We start from the raw sequence: 24,716 nt of genomic DNA on the forward strand, positions 1-24,716 counted from the left end.
ACTGCCTGTAATTTGAAAAACAAAAATTTTGGGTTTTTTTGGGTTAATGGGAGGGGTATATAAAGCCTATGGAACATTGTATATGCTCATGCTCTGTATCCCTGTAAATAGGAGACTTTTATATCTATAGGTTTGTGTTTCTTACTAATGGGTACAAAATTTAAAAAAATACATTCAGATGGCAGAGTTTTGACATCAACTATCATTTTTGAAAGTTTTAAACTTTCCTTTTGTTATTGGTGCTGCTGCTGTGGTATAGCAAATCCTATTCTTGTGAAAGAGTATGAAGACAGATTGATGTGAGAGACTTTGAAAGGCCTCCTTGAAATCATTTATTTCTACTGTACACATTCACACTTAAGATCAGTTTTATAAACTAATAGACATTTAAAAATGGTCATAGATTCCAGTAGTGTGTGTCATACAGCTACATTTGTTAATTTTTGTTACATTTTTTACCTGATACTTCATAAATGCTTAAAAGAAGCGCCACAAGGATCTTTGATACAAGTTATGCTATTTATTTGTATTTATACAGCCAATAACAAAGTGCATATGTAATATTGTAGATGCCTGTGACAAGAATTGAATTATAATCATAATGCAGAATTCTACAAAGTGTTATTTTTTTATCTCATACTGTTTAGAGATATTAAAAATAAGTCTTAGTGTATTTTAAAAAATATCCTCTCCAAATATTGTGACTATTTTCAAATGTTAACTAAGCTGATGTTTTCCCCTCCAATTCCAAAAACGGCTATTGACTGAAGAAGTAACTGCAATATGTATTTTTAAATGATCAAATGAGCTTTAGGAAGGAACTGGTAAAATTATTTGTTTTGGGACAGGCCAAACAGTGTGCATGTATAGGCATGTTTCTATTTATTTCACTACCAAACCCACCGTCATCCTAAAATCTCTTCCTTGGTTGAGCATTGTTGTGTGTAGAGCCCTGCAAATCCACAGATAGCCGCTTTATATCTGCAGATATCCGCAGCTGCAGATGCAGATACTTGTGGACCATTTTTATGGCTCTGATGCAGATACAAATTTTGTATCTAGAGCCCTGCAAATCTTTGGATATCCGATTTATATCCATGGACCGTTTTTTGCGGATTGCAGATTGGATTTGGATACAAATTTTGTATCCATGCACGGCCCTACTTGTGGGGGTACAAAATTTCATCCACATTTGAATGGCTTGTGGTTTTGAATGCTTGTTTATGGATCTGCAATTAACATTTAGTAGTGTTCGTTTTAATAATTACCAAGGCAGCATACTGCTCGCCAGGTCATACATGCTGTAATGGATGAGAGTGGGTCTTACAGATTATTTCAAATGTATGCCCAAGTTAAGATTGTTTTCTAATTTTAATTTTGCATTGATTGAAACTTGAAAAAATGAAGAGCATTAAAACATAAAAAATTTCTGTTTTACACAATGTTTGGGATCTCTATTTCTTTAACAGTGTAATTTCGAATAAGTCATTGTTGTTTTCTCTTGAGATTTTGTTTCTTTTCCCATCTATATGGATGGCACTGATTATGGGCGACTCACTTTGGCCTTGATTCAGGACAGCACTTAAGCACATGCTGAAGTGCTTCCTTATTCAGGAAGAGCACTTAAGCGCATGCCTAACTGAGCATGAGCTTAAGTCGCACTGAAGTCTCTTTGAAAGCTTTTGGGGCTTAAACATGTATTTAAAGTTAGGTGCTTAAGTGCCCTTCCTAAATAGAATAGATTTAAGCATATGTGTAAGTGCTTTCCTGTGTTGGGGCCTAAGTGAGTCAACCACATCAGAGCCATTCATATAGATAGAAGAAGAGACTTTAATCAAAACAAATATTTAATTGACTTCAATGGTAATCCCATGGATTTCAATGGGGTTTAAGCATGTCCTTAAAGTTAAACATGTGTTAAGGTGTCCCTGAATAAGGATGCTTTCATAAATTGGGCCTTTAATACTATGAGGATGTGCACAGTTAAATCCTGTGTGTTGAGAAGAGAATGGACAACTCAGTACATACTTTGGAAGGGTGTGTGTGTGTGTGTGTGTGTGTGTGTGTGTGTGTGTGTGTGAGAGACAGAGAGAGAGAATATTTTGTCTGATGGGTTATTAACTCTCAATGATAAAAATGGTGAAATATGTTGTATTATTTAGATCACATGTTATCTGCAGTTCCTGAACATCAGAACTTTTGCTATATACTCTGGAATCAGAATTTGAAATGAAGGGGTCTAAAGCATGTTAATGGGACTGCACTAGGATCCAGCTAGACATTGCGTTAGCACTATTAACTCACTTTGATACACTTTATAAATGTAATCAAAGGAAATGCTAACCACACATGCTGTTTCAAAATGTAATAACTAATATTGCTACTAGGGAATGTGATTTTTTTTTTTGGTGGCCAGGCTGGAATTTATTAAAAGCGGTATGCAAAAAGGGAGAAATTAATCTCTTGTGCAGAGGGCTTGTGCAAGGCACTCTGCACTTCTTAAACCTGACATAGGAGCTGACTGGGGAGTCCATGACCGGAACTACTATGCAGGATTGCCTGTGTGTCCATTATGAGCTTCAGAAAGCATCTCTGCACTGGCACTTATGTACAAGGGTATAGACACCTTTGGGTTATGGCAGGGGTGGGCAAACCTTTTGGCCCGAGGGCCACATCGGGGAATAGAAATAGTATGGCAGGCCATAAATGCTCACAAAATTGGGGTTGGGGTGTAAGAGGGGGTGAGGGCTCTGGTTGGGGGTGTGGACTCTAGAGTGGGACTGGGGATGAGAGATTTGGGGTGTAGGAGGGCGCTCTGGGCTGGGACCTAGGGGTTCGAAGGGTGGGAGGGGGATCAGGGCTGGGGCAGGGGTTCAGGAGAAGGGGTGCAGATTTCGGCTGGGGGTGCGGGCTCAGGGGTGGGGCTGGGGATGAGAGGTTTGGAATGCAGGAGGATGCTCTGGGTGGGGATTGAGGGGTTTGGAGAGCAGGAGGGGGATCAGGGCTGGGATCAGGGGGTTGGGGCATGGGGAGAGGCTCAGGGGTGCAGGCTCCGAGCAGTGCTTACCTTAAGTGGCTGACAGAAGCAGTGGCGTGTCCCTTCTCTAGCTACTACTCAGAGGCGTGGCCAGGCGGCTCTGCACACTGCCCCATCCTCAGGCACCGCTCCTGCAGCTCCCATTTGAGTGCAGGAAGGGACCATTGGAGCGGGTAGGAGCCAGAGTGGGGCCATGCTGCGGCTTCTGGGAGCTGCGTGGTGCAGCGCTCGACCCAGTGCCCCAGCCGGAACGGGGCGAAGCCGCGTAGTCTGGACCCCAACCCAGCCAACCCAGTGCCCCGGCCAGAGCAGGGCCTAGCTGCTGGTGCGGCCCTCGACACAGCATCCCGGCCGGAGCGCCAGAGCAGGGCCGAGCCACATGGTGCGGCCCCTGACCAAACATTCTGGCCGGAGCAGGGCTGAGCCAGCGGGATCTTGCCGGCTGGTTTAAAACAGCTCGTAGGCCAGATATGGCCCGTGGGCTGTAGTTTGCCCACCCCTGGGCTATGGGATCCAAAGGTACATAGAACCATGACATCCCATGCAACTGGCTCAGCAGGTCTGTGGCTGCTATTCCCGCCCATAAGGCCGCCCTACTTACTGTCCCAAGGGTAACAAGGAGGTTTTATCCTCCTTAACCCTTCAGTATTCCACCTTGGGCTTTCTGTGAGTAGAATGGATTTCATCTGAAGTGAATAACTCTAGACGAGTATGTACAAATAAGTTAAGTTGAGTTAATTAGCATTGAGTTAACTTGAGTTAAAAAAACATGTAGCGTAGGCATACCCATAGTGTTGGGAGGTGTTTCACAGGTGAAATTCCCCTGTTTCTCTCATGCAGTGACCAATCATACATTTCTGTCTAAGAAGCCGAGAATGTCATTTTAAAATTCACATTTTGAAATCTATTAACCTACTAATGCCATAGGTAACCCTCAAAATTACTGTAAGTGAAAGAGTTAAAATGGAAAAACTACTTTTCTCTGTTTTGCAGTTTTATTTGATGACATATAACATATGGTCATGTCCACTGTTTCCGCTGTATAATCCATCCAGTTTCTCCCCCGGTTGTTGTTTTTTTTTTCCCCCCAAACATCAACTGAGGAGACAAAAAAAATTTTAAAAACAGGCAAATGTGGTAGTAAACCTGTAAAAGCTGGCAATGGGTTCTCAGTGGCAATTAAGTATTTTAAATATGCTTAACACACTTTTAAAATTGACTACATTTCAAGTTGAAGGATGTCTGTTTAAACACACACTTTTTTCAATAATAAAGTATTAATTTTGTCTCGTCTATCTGCTTTTGTTGTTCATAAACACCTATTTCAAGTTTTAGTAGCTCTTAAATATTGTGCTGCTAAATTATTCTAATCATTAAAAATGTTAGCATTTGTGACACTTTAGAGAAGAAAACACCTAATTTCCTAAGACATCTGTTTAAGGATTTTTTTTCTTTCTAATGAAAATATTTGCAGGCTTAATACGGTTTCTGTAACTGTGGCTTGATAGTCACCATGTGTGCTGCAATCTAGAAGGGTTGGTTTGTTTGTACATTTGTTTTTTAAATAGGGTTACAACTGTCACAGATGGGGTGGATAAGAGTACAAATATGTTTTTTGCTCCTGGCATCTCAGCAGTTATTCCTGTGGAACTGAGATTCAGTTTTTATCATTTGAATAATGAGAATCTGAAATGGTTCCCAGGGTAATGTCAGATAGTAGGATTCTGATCTTGAAGTTTTGATCCAGAATCATGAGTAACATTAGGGTATAGACTCCCTTTTTAATAGTCTTTAACATCTTCTTATTGAGAATGTAATGTCTTGATCAAAAAAGGGTTTTGTATCTTTAAGACAACAAAAATCGTGTATGTTATGCAAAGAATGTAACTTTCTTCCTGTGGTATGTTACTCTCTGTTGTCTTATTAAAGCCTAGTCTTGCTATTCCTGGGCATATTAGAGCTGGCTGACGTAGTCTCTCATGTAAGCAGCTCAGTGACTGGCTATATTAAGAGATTTAGCCTATGGGAATACAGAAAGTAGAAGCCATTTTATATTGTTGATCTCAGATTATATATTTATTATTATTATTATTTTTGCTTTCTTGGAATCATTGTTTTAAGCTGCCAGCACTGTGATACTTGGGTTTGTCAGAGTTGAAGTTTTGAATAACTGAAAGGAAGTTTTTTTTACCTTTCAAGATTCAAGTGGAAGCTAAAGAATGTGCTCTTAAATATCTGTCTGTAACACAGAACATGAACGTTAGCCATTTATTTGATTGTTACAGTGTGTGTTAAAGAGCGGCTGCTACCCATTTGCCTAATGTATTTATTACACAGTCTTCCCAGTGGCATCTTGAAGTGTCTCTCAACTAAAAAATTCATGACAATTTATTGGCTTTCAGTCTGAAAATGGAATATGTCTTCTTGTTACTGTCTAATACACCACTTTAAAGCCATTATGCAAAAGTAAATGTAAGAGAAAAACATATTGAGGAAGAAGGAACCTTTAGCTTAGACATTTGTTTATAGTCTGCTATAGCTCTTGGACTGAACAAAAATATGAGGCAAGTGCTGGAGCCAACTTTCCCAGAGTTTCCCAGAGAGAGGATGAATGTTTTTACACATACATAAACTCCATTACGTTAGCTAATAACTAATATTCCTCTCTTTATTCCTTGTTTGCTCAGTGCATATATAAAGTCACATTTGGTAATGGTTACCATAAATCTTTTTTAAATGGTACTGCTTTCCTTTAAAAGAAATTGTATTGTCTAAGTAAAAACATTGAAGTTACTTTCAGATAGAAGTGGCTAAATATAGAATTAACAGGGACACCTCTAATCTTTCAATATAAATGCTTAAAAATTAGGTTCACAAGTTTTGCTACTTAACTATTGTGTACTTGCAAGAGTGTCCCTGTATGAAATGTTATAATTTTGAACCGTGAAGGTTTTGAGTAGTTACAGCTGTAGCAAAAATAGTAAAGTTTTCTGGAATACAATAGACCATTTTGTTGAATAAATCAGTTTGTATTCCTGGTATGTAGTATAACACAGCCAACTTTTATATTAGACATCTTGCTTGTTTTGGCAGAATTGTTTGGTTTCGGGTGTGTCCCAACTCCAAACATTTTCTGTGGTAATAGATGGCTGTAATGAGTTGGTTGTAGAGTATGTGGTTTGCAAATAGGGGTGTGTGGATGAGGGAGAAGTGCTTAGTAAATCCAGACCTTTATTTTCTATTACATTTTTTAGTAGTGTGGCAGTGGAGGTTTTAGATTCAGTAAGCTGTTTGCAATAAAAATCACCGTGGTTTAATTTTGACAGATGATATTTAGATGCTTCTGATTTTTTGTTTATTTGTTTCCTTTGATTTCTACTCCAGCTCACTGGTTCCCAAATCCCTGTCTGTGCCTTTCTTGTTGCTGTGTTTTCGTAAGAGCAGCGCAATAGAGCGCTCACGTGCAGAGGAACTCTTTGAGCTGTTCTAGGGTTGGAAGCTGTGTGTGTGTGTTACACAGACACACACACACACACACAGAGTATATTCTTGCAGTCAGCAGTCTCAGACTGTTTTTTATAACTCTGAATGTGTTCTTCATTAAAGAATAATTGGGCCAAAAGAAATCTAATGAGGTTCAATAAGGATAAGTGCAGGGTCCTGCACTTAGGATGGAAGAATCCAATGCACCGCTACAGACTAGGGACCGAATGGCTCGGCAGCAATTCTGCGGAAAAGGACCTAGGGGTGACAGTGGACGAGAAGCTGGATATGAGTCAGCAGTGTGCCCTTGTTGCCAAGAAGGCCAATGGCATTTTGGGTTGTATAAGTAGGGGCATAGCGAGCAGATCGAGGGACGTGATCGTTCCCCTCTATTCGACACTGGTGAGGCCTCATCTGGAGTACTGTGTCCAGTTTTGGGCCCCACACTACAGGAAGGATGTGGATAAATTGGAAAGAGTACAACGAAGGGCAACGAAAATGATTAGGGGTCTAGAGCACATGACTTATGAGGAGAGGCTGAGGGAGCTGGGATTGTTTAGTCTGCAGAAGAGAAGAATGAGGGGGGATTTGATAGCTGCTTTCAACTACCTGAAAGGGGGTTTCAAAGAGGATGGCTCTAGACTGTTCTCAATGGTAGCAGATGACAGAACGAGGAGTAATGGTCTCAAGTTGCAATGGGGGAGGTTTAGATTGGATATTAGGAAAAACTTTTTCACTAAGAGGGTGGTGAAACACTGGAATGCGTTACCTAGGGAGGTGGTAGAATCTCCTTCCTTAGAGGTTTTTAAGGTCAGGCTTGACAAAGCCCTAGCTGGGATGATTTAACTGGGACTTGGTCCTGCTTTGAGCAGGGGGTTGGACTAGATGACCTTCTGGGGTCCCTTCCAACCCTGATATTCTATGATTCTATGATTCTATGATTCTATGAATATATACCAGGAGCCAGAAGTGCTCTGTGCTCAAAAAATTGAATAATTGTGGTGAGTAAATGATTGTGTGCAAGGCATGATTGTGTGGCTAGAACAAAGAATCAGGGACTCTGGGTCCAACTCTACTTCTAATAGTGACTTCCTGTGACTTCCTGGGAAAGTTAGTAGCTGGTACACTTGTGATTTCCTGTTTTCAGGAGGTAGAAATGTGCAGTATCATACCTCCCTATAGTCTCAGTTTTCATAGGACTGCCCTGCTTTGACCCCCAAACTTGCTGTTCCAGCTGAAGGGCAGCTTGCCCCAAGCCTCACGTTTGAGAGGGTCCCCAAACCTAACTAATTTTACTGCATGGTGCATAGGGTCACAGCACCACTCATGTTTGACCTCTCTGCCCCTCTCTAGTTGGAGACAGAAGAGTGGACGGGCCAAACTTAAGTAGCATTGCATCCTATATTAGCTACTTGAAATATTGGGAGGTATACAATATATGCAAATATTTAAAATATTTTTGTTTCCATATTTTTATACAGATTTATATAAATTAGCTGATGAAACACAGTGCTTACATTCCTTTTTTTAAAAAAAAAAAGTTTGGGGAGCAAGAAGCAAGTTTCATATGGCTTCCCACTTTATTCTGGTTTGTGCAAAAGAGCTCATAATGTACTTGAATAGAGTTGAAGCAAGAATGTAGCCTTCTGATGGTGTGAACTCTAAAGCAGAAAAGTATAAGAAAAGTGATGTAGCTGTTACAGTTTACTAATGTAATTATTCTTTGTAGTGTGGGACTCAGAACAGTTTAAATTAAGCTGTTGGAAAATTTTAACCAGAGCTTGCCTTTATATTTTAAGCTTCTTTGATCAAGAACTGTGTACACTGCAGAATACACCAATAATGGTAATAAATAAGTACAGTATTTAGCAATTAAATCTGTATTTAATGTCAGTTTCTTGGTGGGATGCAGTTCTGTTACCTGCTTACCTGTCATGGTGCTCTGCCTTTGTTTGATTCTCTTCATAGTGAAGCAGTAGTTCTTAAGGTGTTATCCCCTCTATTCTTTAACTGCATTTTAGGCTTATAATAAATCTGACAATTTAACAGGCCTTGTTTGGAAGAGGACCTGCACTGATAAGAGATAAAATGCACGTTATCGTCTTTTACATTGACTCTGGATGGTTAACTGGATTCAGTGGTGTTGAGATTCAGTACTGGAAGCTCTAAGCTATTTGCTGTGTGTGTTGGTGGCAGATGACGAAAATGTAGGGGTGGAGGAGGCACTAAAGACTTGTGTAATTGATTTGTGCTGGGTTTTTTGCTTCCTGCCTGCCTTTTCCATGAAACTCCTTTCACCCCCCCCCCCCGTGTTTTATTTTTAGTTTGTTGTTGTTTTTTCACTTGAAAGATGAATGTGTTTAAAACACCACTTTATGCTCTCTGCACTATCAGGTTAAAACTTTTTGTGTGTGTGTGCATTCTAACTTACAGTGGTTGCTGGTAGAGGATGTGAAGGAGGATGTGCTGTCACAATGAAAGCAGAAACTATTGTTTTGTTATTGATAACAAGAAAGAATGAATTTAAACCTCTTGCCAGCTCTGTCCTTTCACAACTCCCAACATCTGGTAGAAACTAGATTGCTCTCAATGACTATAATTACTAGCACATACTGCCCAAGAGTTTACTCATGTTATTTTCTGTTTTTGTGATTTGCATTTAACAATCAGAGAAATGAGACTGAAATTAACAAGAATTTTTAATGCTCACGCCCATGATGCTGAAACAGATTGGATGGAGAAATGTACGCTCTGAATTTTAAACATTGTTTTCTTTTATAGGATAAATATAAATTCCCATATATCGAGTTGAGATAAAATCCATTAGAAACACTGAAGGTAAAATTCTTGATTACCCTTTTAGTGGGATATTGAATCCCAGATTTGGAATATAGTAAAGCGCTCCAAACTGCTCAAAATTAAAAAGAGGGTGCCTTGGTCTTTTGCTGTAGTTTCTTCTGACAAGGCACTTTAATGAATGTCTTGCAAAACAGGGTGCCTTTTCTAATTTACTAGCATTGTTATGAAGCTTTTATTTCATTAATAAAAATGCCATCTCTGCTACCTCAGTAACTGCCAGCATTTCTGTTTTTAATCCCAACTCTCTCTTAAATTTCCCTCCACTAGCTCCCAATTCAGTTTGCCCTTCTCCTGTTCCCAGCTAAAGAGAATAAACTTGAACCTCTTCACCTTGACCTTCATAACTTGCTCGTGAAGTTCATTTTGCTAAGAACTATACAGGAGTTATAATTAAAATGAAATATAATACAAAGATCAGTGTAAATTAGAATGTGGTAATGATTTTCTTGGAGTAAGGCTTGTCTGGAGATGGTTAGTTCGAACTGCATAATTTAGAGAAAACATTATTTTTCTTAACAAATTCCACTTGTGAATGTCTTCTTACATTATAATCCATATGTTCTAGTCCTCTATTTTAGAGGAGCTCTATAGGAGGAGCCATTAAATTAATTGCTGCTTAAAAAACAAACTGAACTGTTCAATTATTTTAAAGTAACTTTTACTTACAGCTGTCCCTCTAGAAATGCCTGAGAGCTGGGGGAGAGGAGAGTGATGAAGTGAGCAGTGCTTAATTGGTGCTGCTTCTGCTGTCATGATAATGTGCTGTAACTGACTCTATGGAAGTTTTGTCTGAATAAAAACTGTAAGATTTGGTCTTGTAATAGTTCTGTTCTCAGTGACTTTGGTTTGAGTTCCCATGTATCCAGGACAGATTTTGGGCTTGCACGTTTGAATTCTGAGTTTTCTGAGCTGGGTATTTACTGGTACAGGCATGGTGTTTTGAGAGAGATTAGGAAGAACATTTTAAAAACATATGTTTAAAATTTCTAGATTTTCCCCCCCTCCCTCCCCTCTCTAGGTTAGTGTCTAAGGAATTTATACTGAAAAGCTGATTTTAGTTGTAGTGTTTTTCAGTTGGGACCATAGCTTTCTATGTCTCCTGTGAAATTCCCAGCATAACATTGGTTGCTATAAAAATTAATAACAATAAATAATCAGGAAGAAGGAGGTGGTATAAAGGATAATGAATATGGGCAAGAGATTTAATGTTTGGGGGCTGAAGGGGGGAGGAATGCTTGTAGATTGTGGATTTCCAGAGAAGACTTTTTAAAAACTTTGATGATCTAAAAAACAAACAAACAAATTCTCCACTTACACAAATAATTAATTCAACGAGCAGGCTGATAATACTGCGACGAAACAAATTTAGTTGTTTGTAAACCTATCCTGAGTAGGTGAAAGGAAAATACAAACTATTTGTTCAAAACTATTATTATATTTAACTTTGGGGAGGAGGCAGACGGTAGCTAGTTTCCTGGTAAATGATACCACATTTTCCTTGTACCGGTTTACAGGGAGATACAATTGTAATTTATATGGTTCCCTCTAAAGAACTGACTGCAAAGACTCCAGTGGAATTCCTCTAGAATTACACCAGTGTCATTCTGAGAGCAGAATCTGACTTGGCAGGGTGTGCTGTCTCAAACTGAACTTTAGTCCCCCAGAAATAGTTTGTTTTCTTAGAAGTAAGCTCAATACCCTATATGAGGTGATCTCCCTTGTACAGATTCTAATTTGCTTTTTCATGTTTTCTGAGATCCCACATGTGTCCTTCCCGTTTATTACTTTTCAGGATACTCACTGAAAGTCTGAAAATCGTTCTGTGATTTTATGTATTTGTGTAAAGGAATTTCTCTGAAGATAGTATTTACCTGATTCCTACTCTTGGAGTTCGTACTTATAGCATTAAGTAGGCAGGGACTCCCCTAAGCTTTCAAAAGTTTTTGGACACTTTGAGCCATCAGTTGAGTTTCATGCACAGACCAAATAATATCTGAAATGTTCTGCTTCTATGTTTTTCTGACCCTGATCAGTGAATAAGGTTTCTATTGGAATGGAGCCATCATCATACACGTTTTGAACTGATACTGCGTCAAATCATCTTTAGTTAGTGCCACATTTGTCTTAGGGGTATATTAGGTACGTTTCTCTTTCCTTTGCTCACTTCTGGCAACTGAAACTCCTTTGCAGGCTTCTCTTACAGGGTTTAAATATGTTGCTAGTACAGCAGTACTTTCTGACTATGCTTACAATAAAGATTGATTATATTAGCCACCCCAGTGTTGCAGTACACTTCAGTAGAGAGATGCTCCAGGAATTATTTTGGGGAAATTCTATGGTCTTTGTTATACAGGAGGTCAGACTAGATGATCACATTGGTCCCTTCTGGCTTTGGAATCTATTAATTTGTCTTGGGAGACAGTGTGCACATTTGTACAATATCTCTTGGGAGACAGTGTGCACATTTGTACATTTGTACTAGACTCATTGTGACACTCTGAGTTATGCTATAATTTCATGAAAGGTGGTAACCCTTTCCAGATCAACCAGCTTCTTCAAGTGCTTGTCTTGAGTATATATACACCAGAGATCGGCATCTTTTCGCTCTCAGTGTCTGTTGGCCCATGCCTGTGCTCTAAGTCCCTTCGATCCACCTCTCGAAGGCATAAAACGGCAGAGCACCAACTACTTCTCAGTTCCTTCTTACCTCCAATAGCTGAAAGAGAATTGTAAGCAGTGTCCTTTGACTCTTACATATTTGTATAGCTAGTTCTAAAAATTGTGTAGATAGCTTTTAGGATAGTTATATTAACGTATATACAGTTATGTTAGTGTAGGTTATTAGGTTTCCTACTGAGTAAGATTTTTGCCCTTTTTTCTGTTATCCTGTACTGGGTGCTCATTGCTGAACAAACAAGTGAGGCAGCTATGCCCCTTAATAATAGCCACTCAAAAAGTTTGTTGTTTAGGTGAGGGGCACATCATAGCAAATGCTCTATTTGCTATTTGTTTTCAAAATGAATTCAGAAAGTGAGACACCCACTTGAAATATTTTCTCTTGGCTAAATCTTTGAAACCTGCCCCAGATCAGGTAAACAGGAGCCACTGTCCAGCAATCTTCTTCCAAGAGTACACTGGTGAGCACTGGCTCTGCTTCCAGTTCCTGGGCGTCTCCCTCTTCAGTATACTCTGCAGCAGTTCCACCTCCTAAGTCCCTTGTTTGAGAGGGGTAAGACATCAGTACTTTTTCAAAAATCATAAGTGCAAGTCACCATCTGAGGGACCTCCTAAGAAAAAGAGGCAGAGATCACCTTATTCAACCTTGTCAAGGGATAGCACAAGGCCTGATTATGGTCCCTCTGCCAAATTCATCTGTACCAGCTAAAGAACAGTCCCTTACAGTTGTCTGCACGATTGGTGCAATGCTGCTTTCCGGGCTCTTGGCATTGACAATCGAGCTATCCATATCAGTATTGGCTCCGTCAACACAAATGTCATCTGACATTTACAGTCTGTTCCGGCACCAAGGGTCTCTAGTTTAAGGTCAGTAGTACCAACTCTATTGGCAGCAAGAAATTCCATCCTTTCATCACCAGCGAGAATTCCAATGTCAGTGCTGAGTGCATATACACCTGTAAGAAACGTCCCTACATGAACTATGTTTTCCACAACTCTCCCACTTCTTGTTGGGTGGAGGGAGCTTCAGGAAGTCTCCACAGTTTTCCAAGTTACATTAAACCACTTCAGGCATTGCTTGTTCATTTGAATTAGAGAATTTATGGAAATTTCCCTTGAGCATTTTGGTCTCCAAAACTATAAACTAGCCTCTTTAGAAATGAGAAAATAACCTATCTGTATTTTGACTTCTCTGAAGATCTTGATTGGCTGGATTCCCTCATGCCAAACGTTTTTGAAAACCACCTTTTTGGTCATTCTGTTACATATATAAAAATATATCCATTCTGACATAAATTATGCTTGAAGTTTGATTCTCACTTGTCAAGGAACAAAATAATTGGACAGTCCATCAGGCACTAAGGCACTGGCAACTTTGTCTGTGCATAGGAAACAACTGATGGTACAGGGCTGTAATGGCCACTTGCCCCTTGTAAGCACCTCCTGCTAGCCAGGTTCTTGTCTGTATTCTCTACTTTGCAGTTGGTCTTCAGCAACTCAGACCTCCAGCTGAGTCACACATGGTCTGTATATGTGAAACAAACAAAACAGACCCCTTCTGTGGTAAACCAATCCAACAAACGGTTGGCACACCCCAAGGCCCTCAGTCCCATCTCTGGGCCTGCTTAATGTAACCAGTTCAGGTATTGCCCCCTTCTCGGGCTCCAAACAAAACTTGTTGCCTCCTCAACCTTTGGCCACTCTGCCTGTGGCTGGTGGGGGGACCTGGGCCTGTCCACTATTCCAGGTCTCAACCCAGGGACCCATGACTAACGGCTATTGCTGCCTTCCCTGGGCTGCTTCCTACTCTGTCCCATCAGCTTCTTGGGTCCTGGGCCTGTTCCCTGTTTAAGCAAGGTCCCTCCCAGGCCTTCTTACTTAGAGAGTCTGTTAAGAGTTTTTGCCATGGGCGGTGCATATCGTAGGCTGTGGAAGGCTATGCCACCCCAAACCGCCCGGCGTGGCCCCACCCACACTCTGCTCGGAATGCCCACTCCGGCTTGCCCTTCCTCTTTGGTCCCAGCCCAGGCAGGCTCGCTGTTTCTAGGGAAGCATGCTTGGGCTAGGGTGGCCATGGCCGGGACTTGGGGTGGCGGGGCTGCTCAAGGGGCGGGGGGAGCTGCCGGCATTGCCTGCACTGTGTTCAGCCCATCGAAAAATTTACCGTAGGCAAGTTGCTGTGTAGATTTTGAAAGACTACAAATACAATATTTTTATTTTCATTGCATCTTTCAGGGAAACTATATCACAAAAAAAAGCCCGTTTCTAAATGACAGTAACAATATTTGACAGTAACATGATTAAAAGTTCTGCTGTTGCAAACCAGATATTTTAATTTTGTGTAAGGACAGATAATTTTAGATCTGGATCATGACAGTCCTATAGCTGTTTAAGAAAAATAAACACAGATGACCATTTTTATTTCTTCCTATATTAGGAAAGTTGGCCAGATTTTTTCACCATTTTTATTGTATTTGTTAAGGGAGGGCTACACTATTAAAAAAGAGGACTAGTTTTGTTTTTAAAAAGTGTACTGCATATCCTGCTAATACTTCTCTACAATATATGTGGGCAAAAGCTTATTCGGGTGGTTGGCAAAACTTGAATATTACTTAATGCCAGATTTAGTATAGCATCTCTAAAGGCCCCAAAGCTTTGTTTCCTGGGGAAAAATGTGACTGTATAAATATCTCAGAAATCCACAAATCACTGTATCAAACAATTCAAAATTCCCCCCATAGTTAATGTACCAGTTTTTAAGCATCATGATAGAATAACAAGCACTACTAAGTTATAGGTTTCAGAGTAGCAGCCGTGTTAGTCTGTATTCGCAAAAAGAAAAGGAGTACTTTTGGCACCGTAGAGACTAACAAATTTATTTGAGCATAAGCTTTCGTGAGCTACCGCTCACTTCATCAGATGCATAGTGAGCTGTAGCTCACGAAAGCTTATGCTCAAATAAATTTGTTAGTCTTTTAGGTGCCACAAGTATTCCTTTTCTTTTTACTAAGTTATAAACACTAAAGAAACTCCCAGTCACATTTTCATCCAGGTTTTCTAGTAGGAAATTGAGCCCAGCAATATGAGATTGCAAAGAGAAGCTGCCTTTTCTTTTCTCACAAAGTAGACAGCCACAAAAACTCTAGTCCTAAGACAGTGCAAAGCTGCTTTAGAGCAGGCTTAGTCTTTTGCTACTTCAGCCCCAAGGACTAGGGGTGAAAGTCATCCTCATGCAGAGAGCCCTTATATGAAGTTTATACACGACTTAACCCCCTCTACTTCCCTTTTCTGGGGTGGGTTGAGGCAGGACCACAAGGCTTCCAGCAGGGGGCTTCTGGACCTAGTCCACCCCATCACAGGGGTCTGTCCAAGGGGCTGGTACCCTGGTGCCCCCTGCACACCCCCTGAAACTGGTTGGTGGCTCCCCAGGAGGCCACAGATGTCTAGTTGCGAAACTACTTTTCTGGAGGATGCTGGTGGTGTGCAGATGCGGATACAGATCCATATAAAAGGTGGAGTTCAGATGGCAGGTCAGATACAATTTAATTACTGTGGATGTGGATTGAATGTGGATCTAAACTTTCGTATCCGCTCAGGGCTCTCCTGATTCTTCACTGGGGCTTCTAGGTTATACTGTGACACAAATATTACCAGTGTGTGTGTTGCTGTAGTGCATTATGGTTTTACAGGTTATTTGCCCTCTGAAGTACATTTAATTTTCGATGTAGAGTTATTAAATCTATGTTAATTGGTTATAGCAGTTGTTATTGGCATACTCATTCCATGATACCACATGCAGACTTGTGTAAGCTTGATATTTTAACTTTTTAACTAAAGCTACATGTATCCCCTTTTTAAGTCAGTTCTGTTTCATTTCTGATATATTTTTCTTGTTCTGACACTATATTTTTTTCTGCAAAAAGAAAAGGAGTACTTGTGACGCCTTAGAGACTAACAAATTTATTTGAGCATAAACTTTCGTGAGCTACAGCTCACTTCATCGGATGCATGTAGTGGCAAATACAGTGGGGAGTCTTTATATATACAGAGAACATGAAACAATGGGTGTTACTGTACACACTGTTGATTGGAATTAATTTGCAAACTGGATACAATTAACTGAGGCTTGAATAAAGACTAGGAGTGGATGTGTCATTACACAAAGTAAAACTATTCCCCCATGTTTATTTCCTCCCTACTGTTCCTCAGACGTTCTTGTCAACTGCTAGAAATGGCCCACCTTGATTATCACTACAAAAGGTTCCCCCCACCCTGCCCCCTGCTCTCCTGCTGATAATAGCTCACCTTACCTGATCATTCTTGTTAGTGTGTATGGTAACACTCATTGTTTCATGTTCGCTGTGTATATAAAATCTCCCCATTGTATTTTTCACTACATGCATCCGATGAAGTGAGCTGTAGCTCACGAAAGCTTATGCTCAAAGAAATTTGTTAGTCTCTAAAGTGCCACAAGTACTCCTTTTCTTTTTTGCAGATACAGACTAACATGGCTGCTACTCTGAAACCTATATTTTTTCCCTCTTTCCTGGTTCAACCTTGCAAAATTGCCATTGAAATTCATCAGTCCAGGCACAAGATTCTATTGTGTTTTACTTGCCCATCGAAAAATTTACCGTAGGCAAGTTGCTGTGTAGATTTTGAAAGACTACAAATACAATATTTTATTTTCATAGCATCTTTCAGGGAAACTATATCACAAAACACTTTACAGAGTTAAATGGATTTGCCAAGTGAAAATGAAGTAGCATATGGAGAGAGAAAAAAGTATAGACAAGAAGAAAAGATGTCCATCCACTATAACCCTTTTCCCCCTTCTTTTTTGTAGTTGCTGATATGTGTTCAAGATGAGTGGGATAGGAGAAAATTCCTCTGACCCATCCAGGGCAGAGTCAAGAAAGCGCAAGGAATGCCCTGATCAGCTTGGACCCAGGTAGATAACTTGTGTTTTGAAGAAGTGGTTCATTAATATTTTGAAGAAGTAAATAACTACATAAAGGCTAAATATTCTTCTCTTTCTAGTATTGTCTGTGTGGCTCCTACTCTAGGTGTGCATGCACCTCGTGCACAAGATTGAAATCTCTGAATGCCAATTTCTGTCAGGGCACACCTGCACCCTGTGTGCCTCTCTAAGCTTCCCTTGTTAGTGCATAAAGGGCAAAATGGCTACAGTTGTCTCTCAGTTCCCTCTCCCATTCATAGCAGGGAGACAGAACCAAAGGATCATTTGGTAATAAATATCTAACAGTTGTTGATATTTGTTTACAGATAACATCAATGTCTAAAGAAAACCATTACTTTGGGAAAGCATGTCTACCATTAATGCATACAGACTTCTTTCACCACAACATTTCCAACATTTATCCCCATTCAATCTCTATGGGTTTTTTTTTTAATCTGACTGGTATAAGAAACCATTGAAACAGTATTTTAAAGAAATATTCTTTGACCATGAGACAGACTGAGATTGCTGTTCCTCTTTTTCAGATCAAATCTTATTACTCTGGTGTAATTTGTCTATCTAGGTCCTTTTCCCAGTATATCATATATGGATATTTTTTGTTTAGAAAGTTATCTGTAAAGATTAATACAAATTAGTTATATTTTTTCCCCTAATTGACCAGACGCCATCACTTCTACTAACGTGAGCTTTTTGTATAAAACAACTTACTGCCTAACTTGAAAGTACTGGTACAAAGGGAGAGTTGACCATTTCAAGTTAGTTTTGACCTCTAAATAGGTTCAAAAAGTTTCTTTACTGAATAGCTGACCAAAAATATTCATTCCAGGGTTCTCCTAATCTTTAAAACTGTGTGGTTCATAATTTGGGTTAAGATCTGGATTATTTGCAATGGATATCATTGGTGAGGGAGAAAAGTTTATCTTATCTCTAGTTCTATCCCTAATCCATGGAGTAGCCTTTGCTAGAGGATGTGTATAAATTTCTGAAGAGCATGATTTTTAAAAATTAATCCATGGTAGTCTAGCAATAGTTACACCACCACAATTTTCTTGTTCAATAAAGACCCAGTGTTTGGCTGAGTTAGAGAACCCCAGTCCACTACTAGAATCATAGAAGATTAGGATTGGAAGAGACCTCAGGAGGTCATCTAGTCCAAACCCCTGCTCAAAGCAGGACTAACACCAACTAAACCATCCCAGCCAGGGCTTTGTCAAGCCGGGCCTTAAAAACCTCTGAGGATGGAGATTCCACCACCTCTCTAGGTAACCCATTCCAGTGCTTAATCACCCTCCTAGTGAAATACTGTTTCCTAATATCCAACCTAGACCTCCCCCCACTGCAACTTGAGACCATTGCTCCTTGTTCTGTCATCTTTTGCCAGGGAGAACAGCCAAGCTCCGTCCTCTTTGGATCCCCCTGCCCTTCAGGTAGTTGAAGGCTGCTATCAAATCCCCCCCTCACTCTTCTCTTCTGCAGACTAAACAAGCCAGTTCCCTCAGCCTGTTCTCGTAAGTCATGTGCCCCAGCCCCCTGACCATTGCTTTGAGCTGGCTGACTTGTTAGTACCATAGAATATTTGGAACAGCTAGTCCATCCTGTTTTAATTGGTCTATACAAAATATCTGCACGCAATTGGTCTTTTCTGGTTTCATATAAATTCTGACAACATCCTCTGTATTCCTGCTAGGATGTTCTCTGGGAGGATTACATAAAGATTTTGAAACAAGAAAGATATCCTTGCTGAAATATTCATTTTGACTAAGGCTATTCTTCCTAACCAAGAAAGTATATACTTCCCCCTCAGCCCTCCAGATTTTTTTCATTTGCTGAAGTCATGGTTTGACATTTAAATCATAGAGCTCTTCTACACTGTTTGAGATTTGAATTCTCAGGGTTCTTTTACCCAAATGTTTTCTAGAGGAATGACTTCTGAGAATCTGTCAAATGATAGCTAGCATTTCAGATTTGGTGTAATGTACTTTAAATCCAAATGCTTTCCCAAAGTCATGGATTTTCTTAGACACTAATTTTAGGGAAACTTTTGTGTTAGATAAAAATAATACATCAGCATATATAAAGCTATTTTCTGATGTGTTCCTTCAAGTTTTATTCCTGTGATAAATTCATTATTCTTTATCCTCTGTGCAAAAGGCTACATGGCCAATGCAAAAAGTAAAGAAGACAATGGACATCTTTTCCTACTCCTTCTGTGTAATTCAAACAGATTTAATCCCGTTAAATTGCACCACCGCTTTTGAATTGATATAAAGAACGTTTATCCATTTAAGGAACTAAGGGGCCAATGTTCATCTGTGATAGGACTTGAAACAAAAAGTTCTACTCTAGTCTATCAGAAGCTTTCTGTGCATCAAGTGATGATAAAAAAAAATGGATCTTTTTGATCTGGCATTATGGATGATTCAGGTACTCTCCAAACATTTGTCTATCCTTAACAAATACAGTTTGATTTGGGTTTATATTAAGACTGTCGATTAATCGCAGTTAACTCATGCGATTAACTAAAAAAAAATGAATCGTGATTAATCGCACTGTTTAAAAAATAAAATTCCAATTGAAATTTATTAAATATTTTGGATGCTTTTCTACATTTTCAAATGTATTGATTTCCATTACAACACAGAATACAAAGTGTACAGTGCTCACTTTATATTATTATTTTTGATGACAAATATTTGCACTGTAAAAATGATAAAAGAAATAGTATTTTTCAATTCACCTCATACAAGTACTGTAGTGCAGTCTCTTTGTCATGAAAGTGTAACTTACAAATGTAGAATTTTTTTGTTATATAACTGCACTCAAAAATAAAACAATGTAAATCTTTAGAGCCTACAAGTCCACTCAGTCCTACTTGTTGTTCAGCTAATTGCTAAGACAAACAAGTTTGTTTACATTTATGGGAGATATTGCTGCCTGCTTCTTATTTACAATGTCACCTGAAGTGAGAACAGCCTTTTGCATGGCACTTTTGTAGCTGGCATTGCAAAGTATTTACGTGCCAGATGTGCTAAACATTCCTATGCCCCTTCATGTTTCAGCCACCATTCCAAAGGGCATGCTTCCGTGCTGATGATGATCGTTAAAAATATAATGCATTAATTAAATTTATGACTGAACTCCTTGGGGAAGAATTGTATGTCTCCGGCTCTGTGTTTTACCCGCATTCTGCCATATATTTCGTGTTATAATTGTGTTGGATGATGACCCAGCACATGTTTGTTTTAAGAATACTTTCACAGCAGATTTGACAAAATGCAAAGAAGGTACCAATGTGAGATTTCTAAAGATAGCTACAGCACTACAGCACCCAAGGTTTAAAATCTGAGAGGGAGAGGGTGTGGAGCATGCTTTCAGAAGTCTTAAAAGAGCAACACTCCAATGTGAAAACTACAGAACCTGAACTACCAAAAAAGAAAATCAACCTTCTGCTGGTAACATCTGACTCAGATGATGAAAATGAACATGCGTCGGTCCACTTTGCCTTGGATCATTATCGAGCAAAACCCGTGATCAGCATGGACGCATACTTCTGGAATGGTGGTTGAAGCATAAAGGAGACATATGAATTTTTAGCGCATCTGGCATGTAAATATCTTGTGACGCCGGCTACAACAGTGTCATGTTCTCACTTTCAGGTGACATTGCTGCTCACTTCCTGTTTACATTATCTCCTGCAAATTGTAAAACTTGTTTGTCTGAGCGATTGGCTGAAGTAGGACTGAGTGAACTTGTAGGCTCTAAAGTTTTACATTGTTTTGTTTTTGAATGCAGTTACTTTTTGTATGTAATTCCATATTTGTAAATTCAATTTTAATTATAAAAAGATTGCACTACAATGCTTGTATTAGCTGAATTGAAAAATACTATTTCTTCTAGTTTTTACAGTGCAAATAATTCATAATTAAAAATAAATATAAAGTGAGCACTGTACACTTTGTATTCTGTGTTGTAATTGAAATGAATATACAGTAACTCCTCACTTAAAGTCGTCCCGGTTAACGTTGTTTTGTTATTACATTGCTGATCAGTTAGGGAACATGCTCATTTAAAGTTGTGCAATGCTCCCTTAAAACTTTGTTTGGCAGCCGCCTGCTTTGTCCACTGCTTGCAGGAAGAGCAGCCCGTTGCAGCCAGCTGGTGGGGGCAGGGAACCAGGCCCCCCCATCAGCTCCCTGCTCTCCTAAATTCCCTTTGTGGCAGCCGCCCAGAAGGCTATCAGTTGCTGGCAGTTCAGCTGTCCCTCCCCCCACTGCCATGTGCTGCTCCTGCCTCTGCCTTGGAGCTGCTCCCGGGAGCCTCCTGCTTGCTGTGCAGGAGGGGGGGAGAAAGAGGTAGGCTAATGTCAGGGTGTCCCCCTCCCCCTTACTCTGCCTCCCACTTATCCCTTCTCCATATAGAGCAGGGTGGGGACACTACAGGGCTCAGGGAGGAAAGAGCTTGCTAGCCGCAGCTGCTGTCTCAACTTCCTAATATACTTAAAAGGGCAGGGTACTTAGAGTGGGGTCAGGGTACTTAAAGGGGCAATGCACATCTCTCTCTCTCCCCCTGCCCCACACACAGGGGGTGTGTCTCTGTCTGCCATGCTGTCTCCCCTCCCTCCATTCATGCTGCCTTGTAGAGTGTGAGGCTACATTAACAGCAATGTATTAACCCTTGAGGGCTCAGCTGAAAGCTAGTTCATCATTTAGCAGTAAGGTATTCCCTGGGAAATATCCCACCCTCTTCCATCCTCTAACTTCACCACCTCAACCAAGCTTCACAATCAACATTGCTGTGTACAGTATTGTGTGTGTGTGTGTGTATATATATATATATATATATATATATGTATATATTGTCTGGTGAAAAAAATTTCCCTGGAACCTAACCCCCCATTTACATTTATTCTTATGGGGAAATTGGATTTGTTTAACATTGTTTCGCTTAAAGTTGCATTTTTCAGGAACATAACTACAACATTAAGCAAGGAGTTACTGTATTTGAAAATGTAGAAAAGATCCAAAAATCTTTAAATAAATGGTATTCTATTGTTTAACAGTGCGATTAATTTTTTTAATTGCTTGATAGCCCTAGTTTATATAAACTGAGAGTATGGACTGCAGTTGGCTCACTAGTATTTTTGTTAAATTGTTTGTCATGAGTCTATGAGAGCTGCATAAGGTAAGGTTTTTTTCAACTTTAGGGAGAACAACAGCTTCTTTTCATAGGTTTGTGGAAGTTTCTTCCCTAACGGAATGGCATTGAAGCTACCTCACAAGAAACCGACTAATACCTTATTAAATACCTTGTAAAGTTCACCTGGAAAGCCATCAGATCCTGGAATGTTACCATTTTTTATTCTTCCTATTGCCTCTAAGATTTCCTATTCTGTTATTTCTTTATCCGTAACACATTTTCTATAAATTTAATTAGTTGGGGTTAATTTTCCTATAAATCTCCCCTTTTTTGTTTTTCTTAAAAAACTTTTCCTTAAATGTATTCCTTGCCCCCGGCCAAAAAAAACCTCCAAACAAACTCCCCTTTTTTCTCCTTGGTGTGGTGTGTCACAATCACTTCAATGGTGGACTCAAAGACTTCAGGCTTCAAACCTGCCCATCTTGTGACAGTCTCGCCAACCCTTTTAGATTGTTACAACCATGATTAATTTTGAGCCAGTGAGAGCTGTGTGCCTGACCAGTGCCCTGTCCACCGACCCTTCTCAAGAACAAGAAAATCCATGGACATTCTGCTGATATTATGTATATCGGCCCAATCTATGAAAGACAGTTTTGACCTAGAAGAACAGGCATCAATCTCTTAAGATGGAACCTTCTACTTCCAAGTTTCAATCTCTCTGTGTCCCTGTCAGCCAGGATCCAATTCCCAAGACTGGTATAATAAGAAGTCTAACCTGGCAACATTGACAAGTCAAAAGCCATGGCTGCCAAAGACAACCTCAGCACCTGTGGCTACTCCCAAGCTCTAAAGACTGGTACTGCACTGAGGCAAGATGGATCACAGCAGTGGACCAAACATTGTTCCCGGCAACTATCTTCTTCTCCAAAGAAAGGAAAAGCCTAAGAAGAGCTGTTTGCCTTCACTCTGTTTCTGAGAACTGAGCACAAAGCCCTTTCATGCTACAGAAACAAGCAACATTGGTTCAATGTTTGGCTCACCACCAAAAGGCCCTAGGGCTGCTTTGATACCTACTCAATCTGGTACTGACTCTGCAACACTTAAAATGTCAACTCAGCATCCAGTAGCACTTCTGGATTGTCCACACATATCTCAGAACTGGGGACAAATTCTATAACCAGACCCAAAATCTCACTGCACCTAAGAGTTTACATGTTGTCTGCTAAGTGCTAATGGCAGAGAATGTTCACTACAGATATGAGAAATTCTATTGCAAAGTACGAAGCCCTCCACAAGTAAAATATATTGTGGAAAATATTCATCAGTTAGGAAGCCCCCCTCTCTCTTATGCATCTCAACATCATCCTCAATGGTCCTATGAGGCGTCCCTATGAACCCCTTTCTGAATGTTCTCTTCACCTTCTTACTCTCAGAACTGCCTTTTTCAGTGGCTGTTACATCAACCAACTGGGTCAGTGAACTCCAAGCCCTCATGGCTGGATCCCGCTCCTTCTATCCTGTTTCACTGAGACAAGGTGATGTTGAGACCTCATCCTAAAGTTATTCCAAGAGTTGTTTCAGATTTATTTTTAAACCAGGTAATTAAGCTTCTAGTGTTCTTTTCAAAACCCCAGTCTTTCCTAGTGAAATGCAGATGTTTATTTATAGGACAAAGTCTTTTAGACTTTCCCTCAGTCTTGTTTGTTGTTTGAAATAGTGCTGCTAAAGGGCAAGTCATCTTCTCTCACAGAATTTCTAAATGGATTACCCAGCTCACTTCAGTCTGCTACCACGTGTCTGGCATACCCCTGCCACCAGACATTAAGGCACATTCAACTACAGCTCAAGCTATCTCTTATGCATGTTTCAGAAATATTTCCATATTTGAGATCTGCAAGGCGGCTACTTTGAGTAGTCCTCTCTCACTTAAGCTCTGCACCTTTGACTTGGCTGCAAGATCAGATACCAGCTTTGGGAAGGCAGCATTGCAATCATTTAGTTAGTGGCAGCTAGGACTCCTCAGTCCCACCTTTCCAGATAGGGGTACTGCCAGTCACCTACAGTGGGATCTACATGGACGAATAAATGAAAAGAAGAGAGCAGTTACTTACATCTTGAAGAACACAGTTACTGCAAGGTGTGTGGGGACCCCATGACCTACCCTTTATGTCTCCTATTTCAGAGATTCATTTGCTGAGATTCTGAATTGGTGAGGGAACTGAGGGACTGTTGTGGCCGCTGTGCCCTTTATGCCCATTGGCTGAGGGACCTGGGGGCATGCAGGGCATAGGGTCAGCCAGGGCAGATGAAAGGAAAGGCAGGGACAATTTTACTGGGGCCCTGCGCTCAGAGAATCACCCAAAATATCTGTGTAAGTAAAGTGAAATGGGGACAGGGGGCCCAAATTTCCCTCCATGGGTTTGGGTGTAGCCCCCGCAGACATTGCTGTTCAAAGGTGCCAATCTCATGCATGCACATCTAGAATGGGAGCCACATGGACAAAAGAACCACAGTTACTGCAAGGTAAGTAATCAATCTTTATAT

General features: G+C 40.1%; 1 protein-coding gene across 15 annotated transcripts in view; it reads left to right on the forward strand.

Annotated features, from left to right (window-relative positions):
• The window catches only part of NCOA2 (nuclear receptor coactivator 2), a 250,335-nt gene that overhangs the window by 130,866 nt on the left and 94,753 nt on the right, over positions 1 to 24,716 (forward strand). For all 15 annotated transcript variants that reach the window (XM_043507729.1, XM_043507732.1, XM_043507727.1 and 12 more), the window contains one exon: positions 16,902 to 17,006. In XM_043507729.1, coding sequence (XP_043363664.1) covers positions 16,921 to 17,006 — 86 coding nt within the window. In that variant the 5' untranslated portion in view covers positions 16,902 to 16,920. The remainder of the gene's footprint in view (positions 1 to 16,901; positions 17,007 to 24,716) is intronic.

Source organism: Dermochelys coriacea, chromosome 2 (assembly GCF_009764565.3).
Source record: "Dermochelys coriacea isolate rDerCor1 chromosome 2, rDerCor1.pri.v4, whole genome shotgun sequence".
Lineage (NCBI taxonomy): Eukaryota > Metazoa > Chordata > Testudines > Dermochelyidae > Dermochelys > Dermochelys coriacea.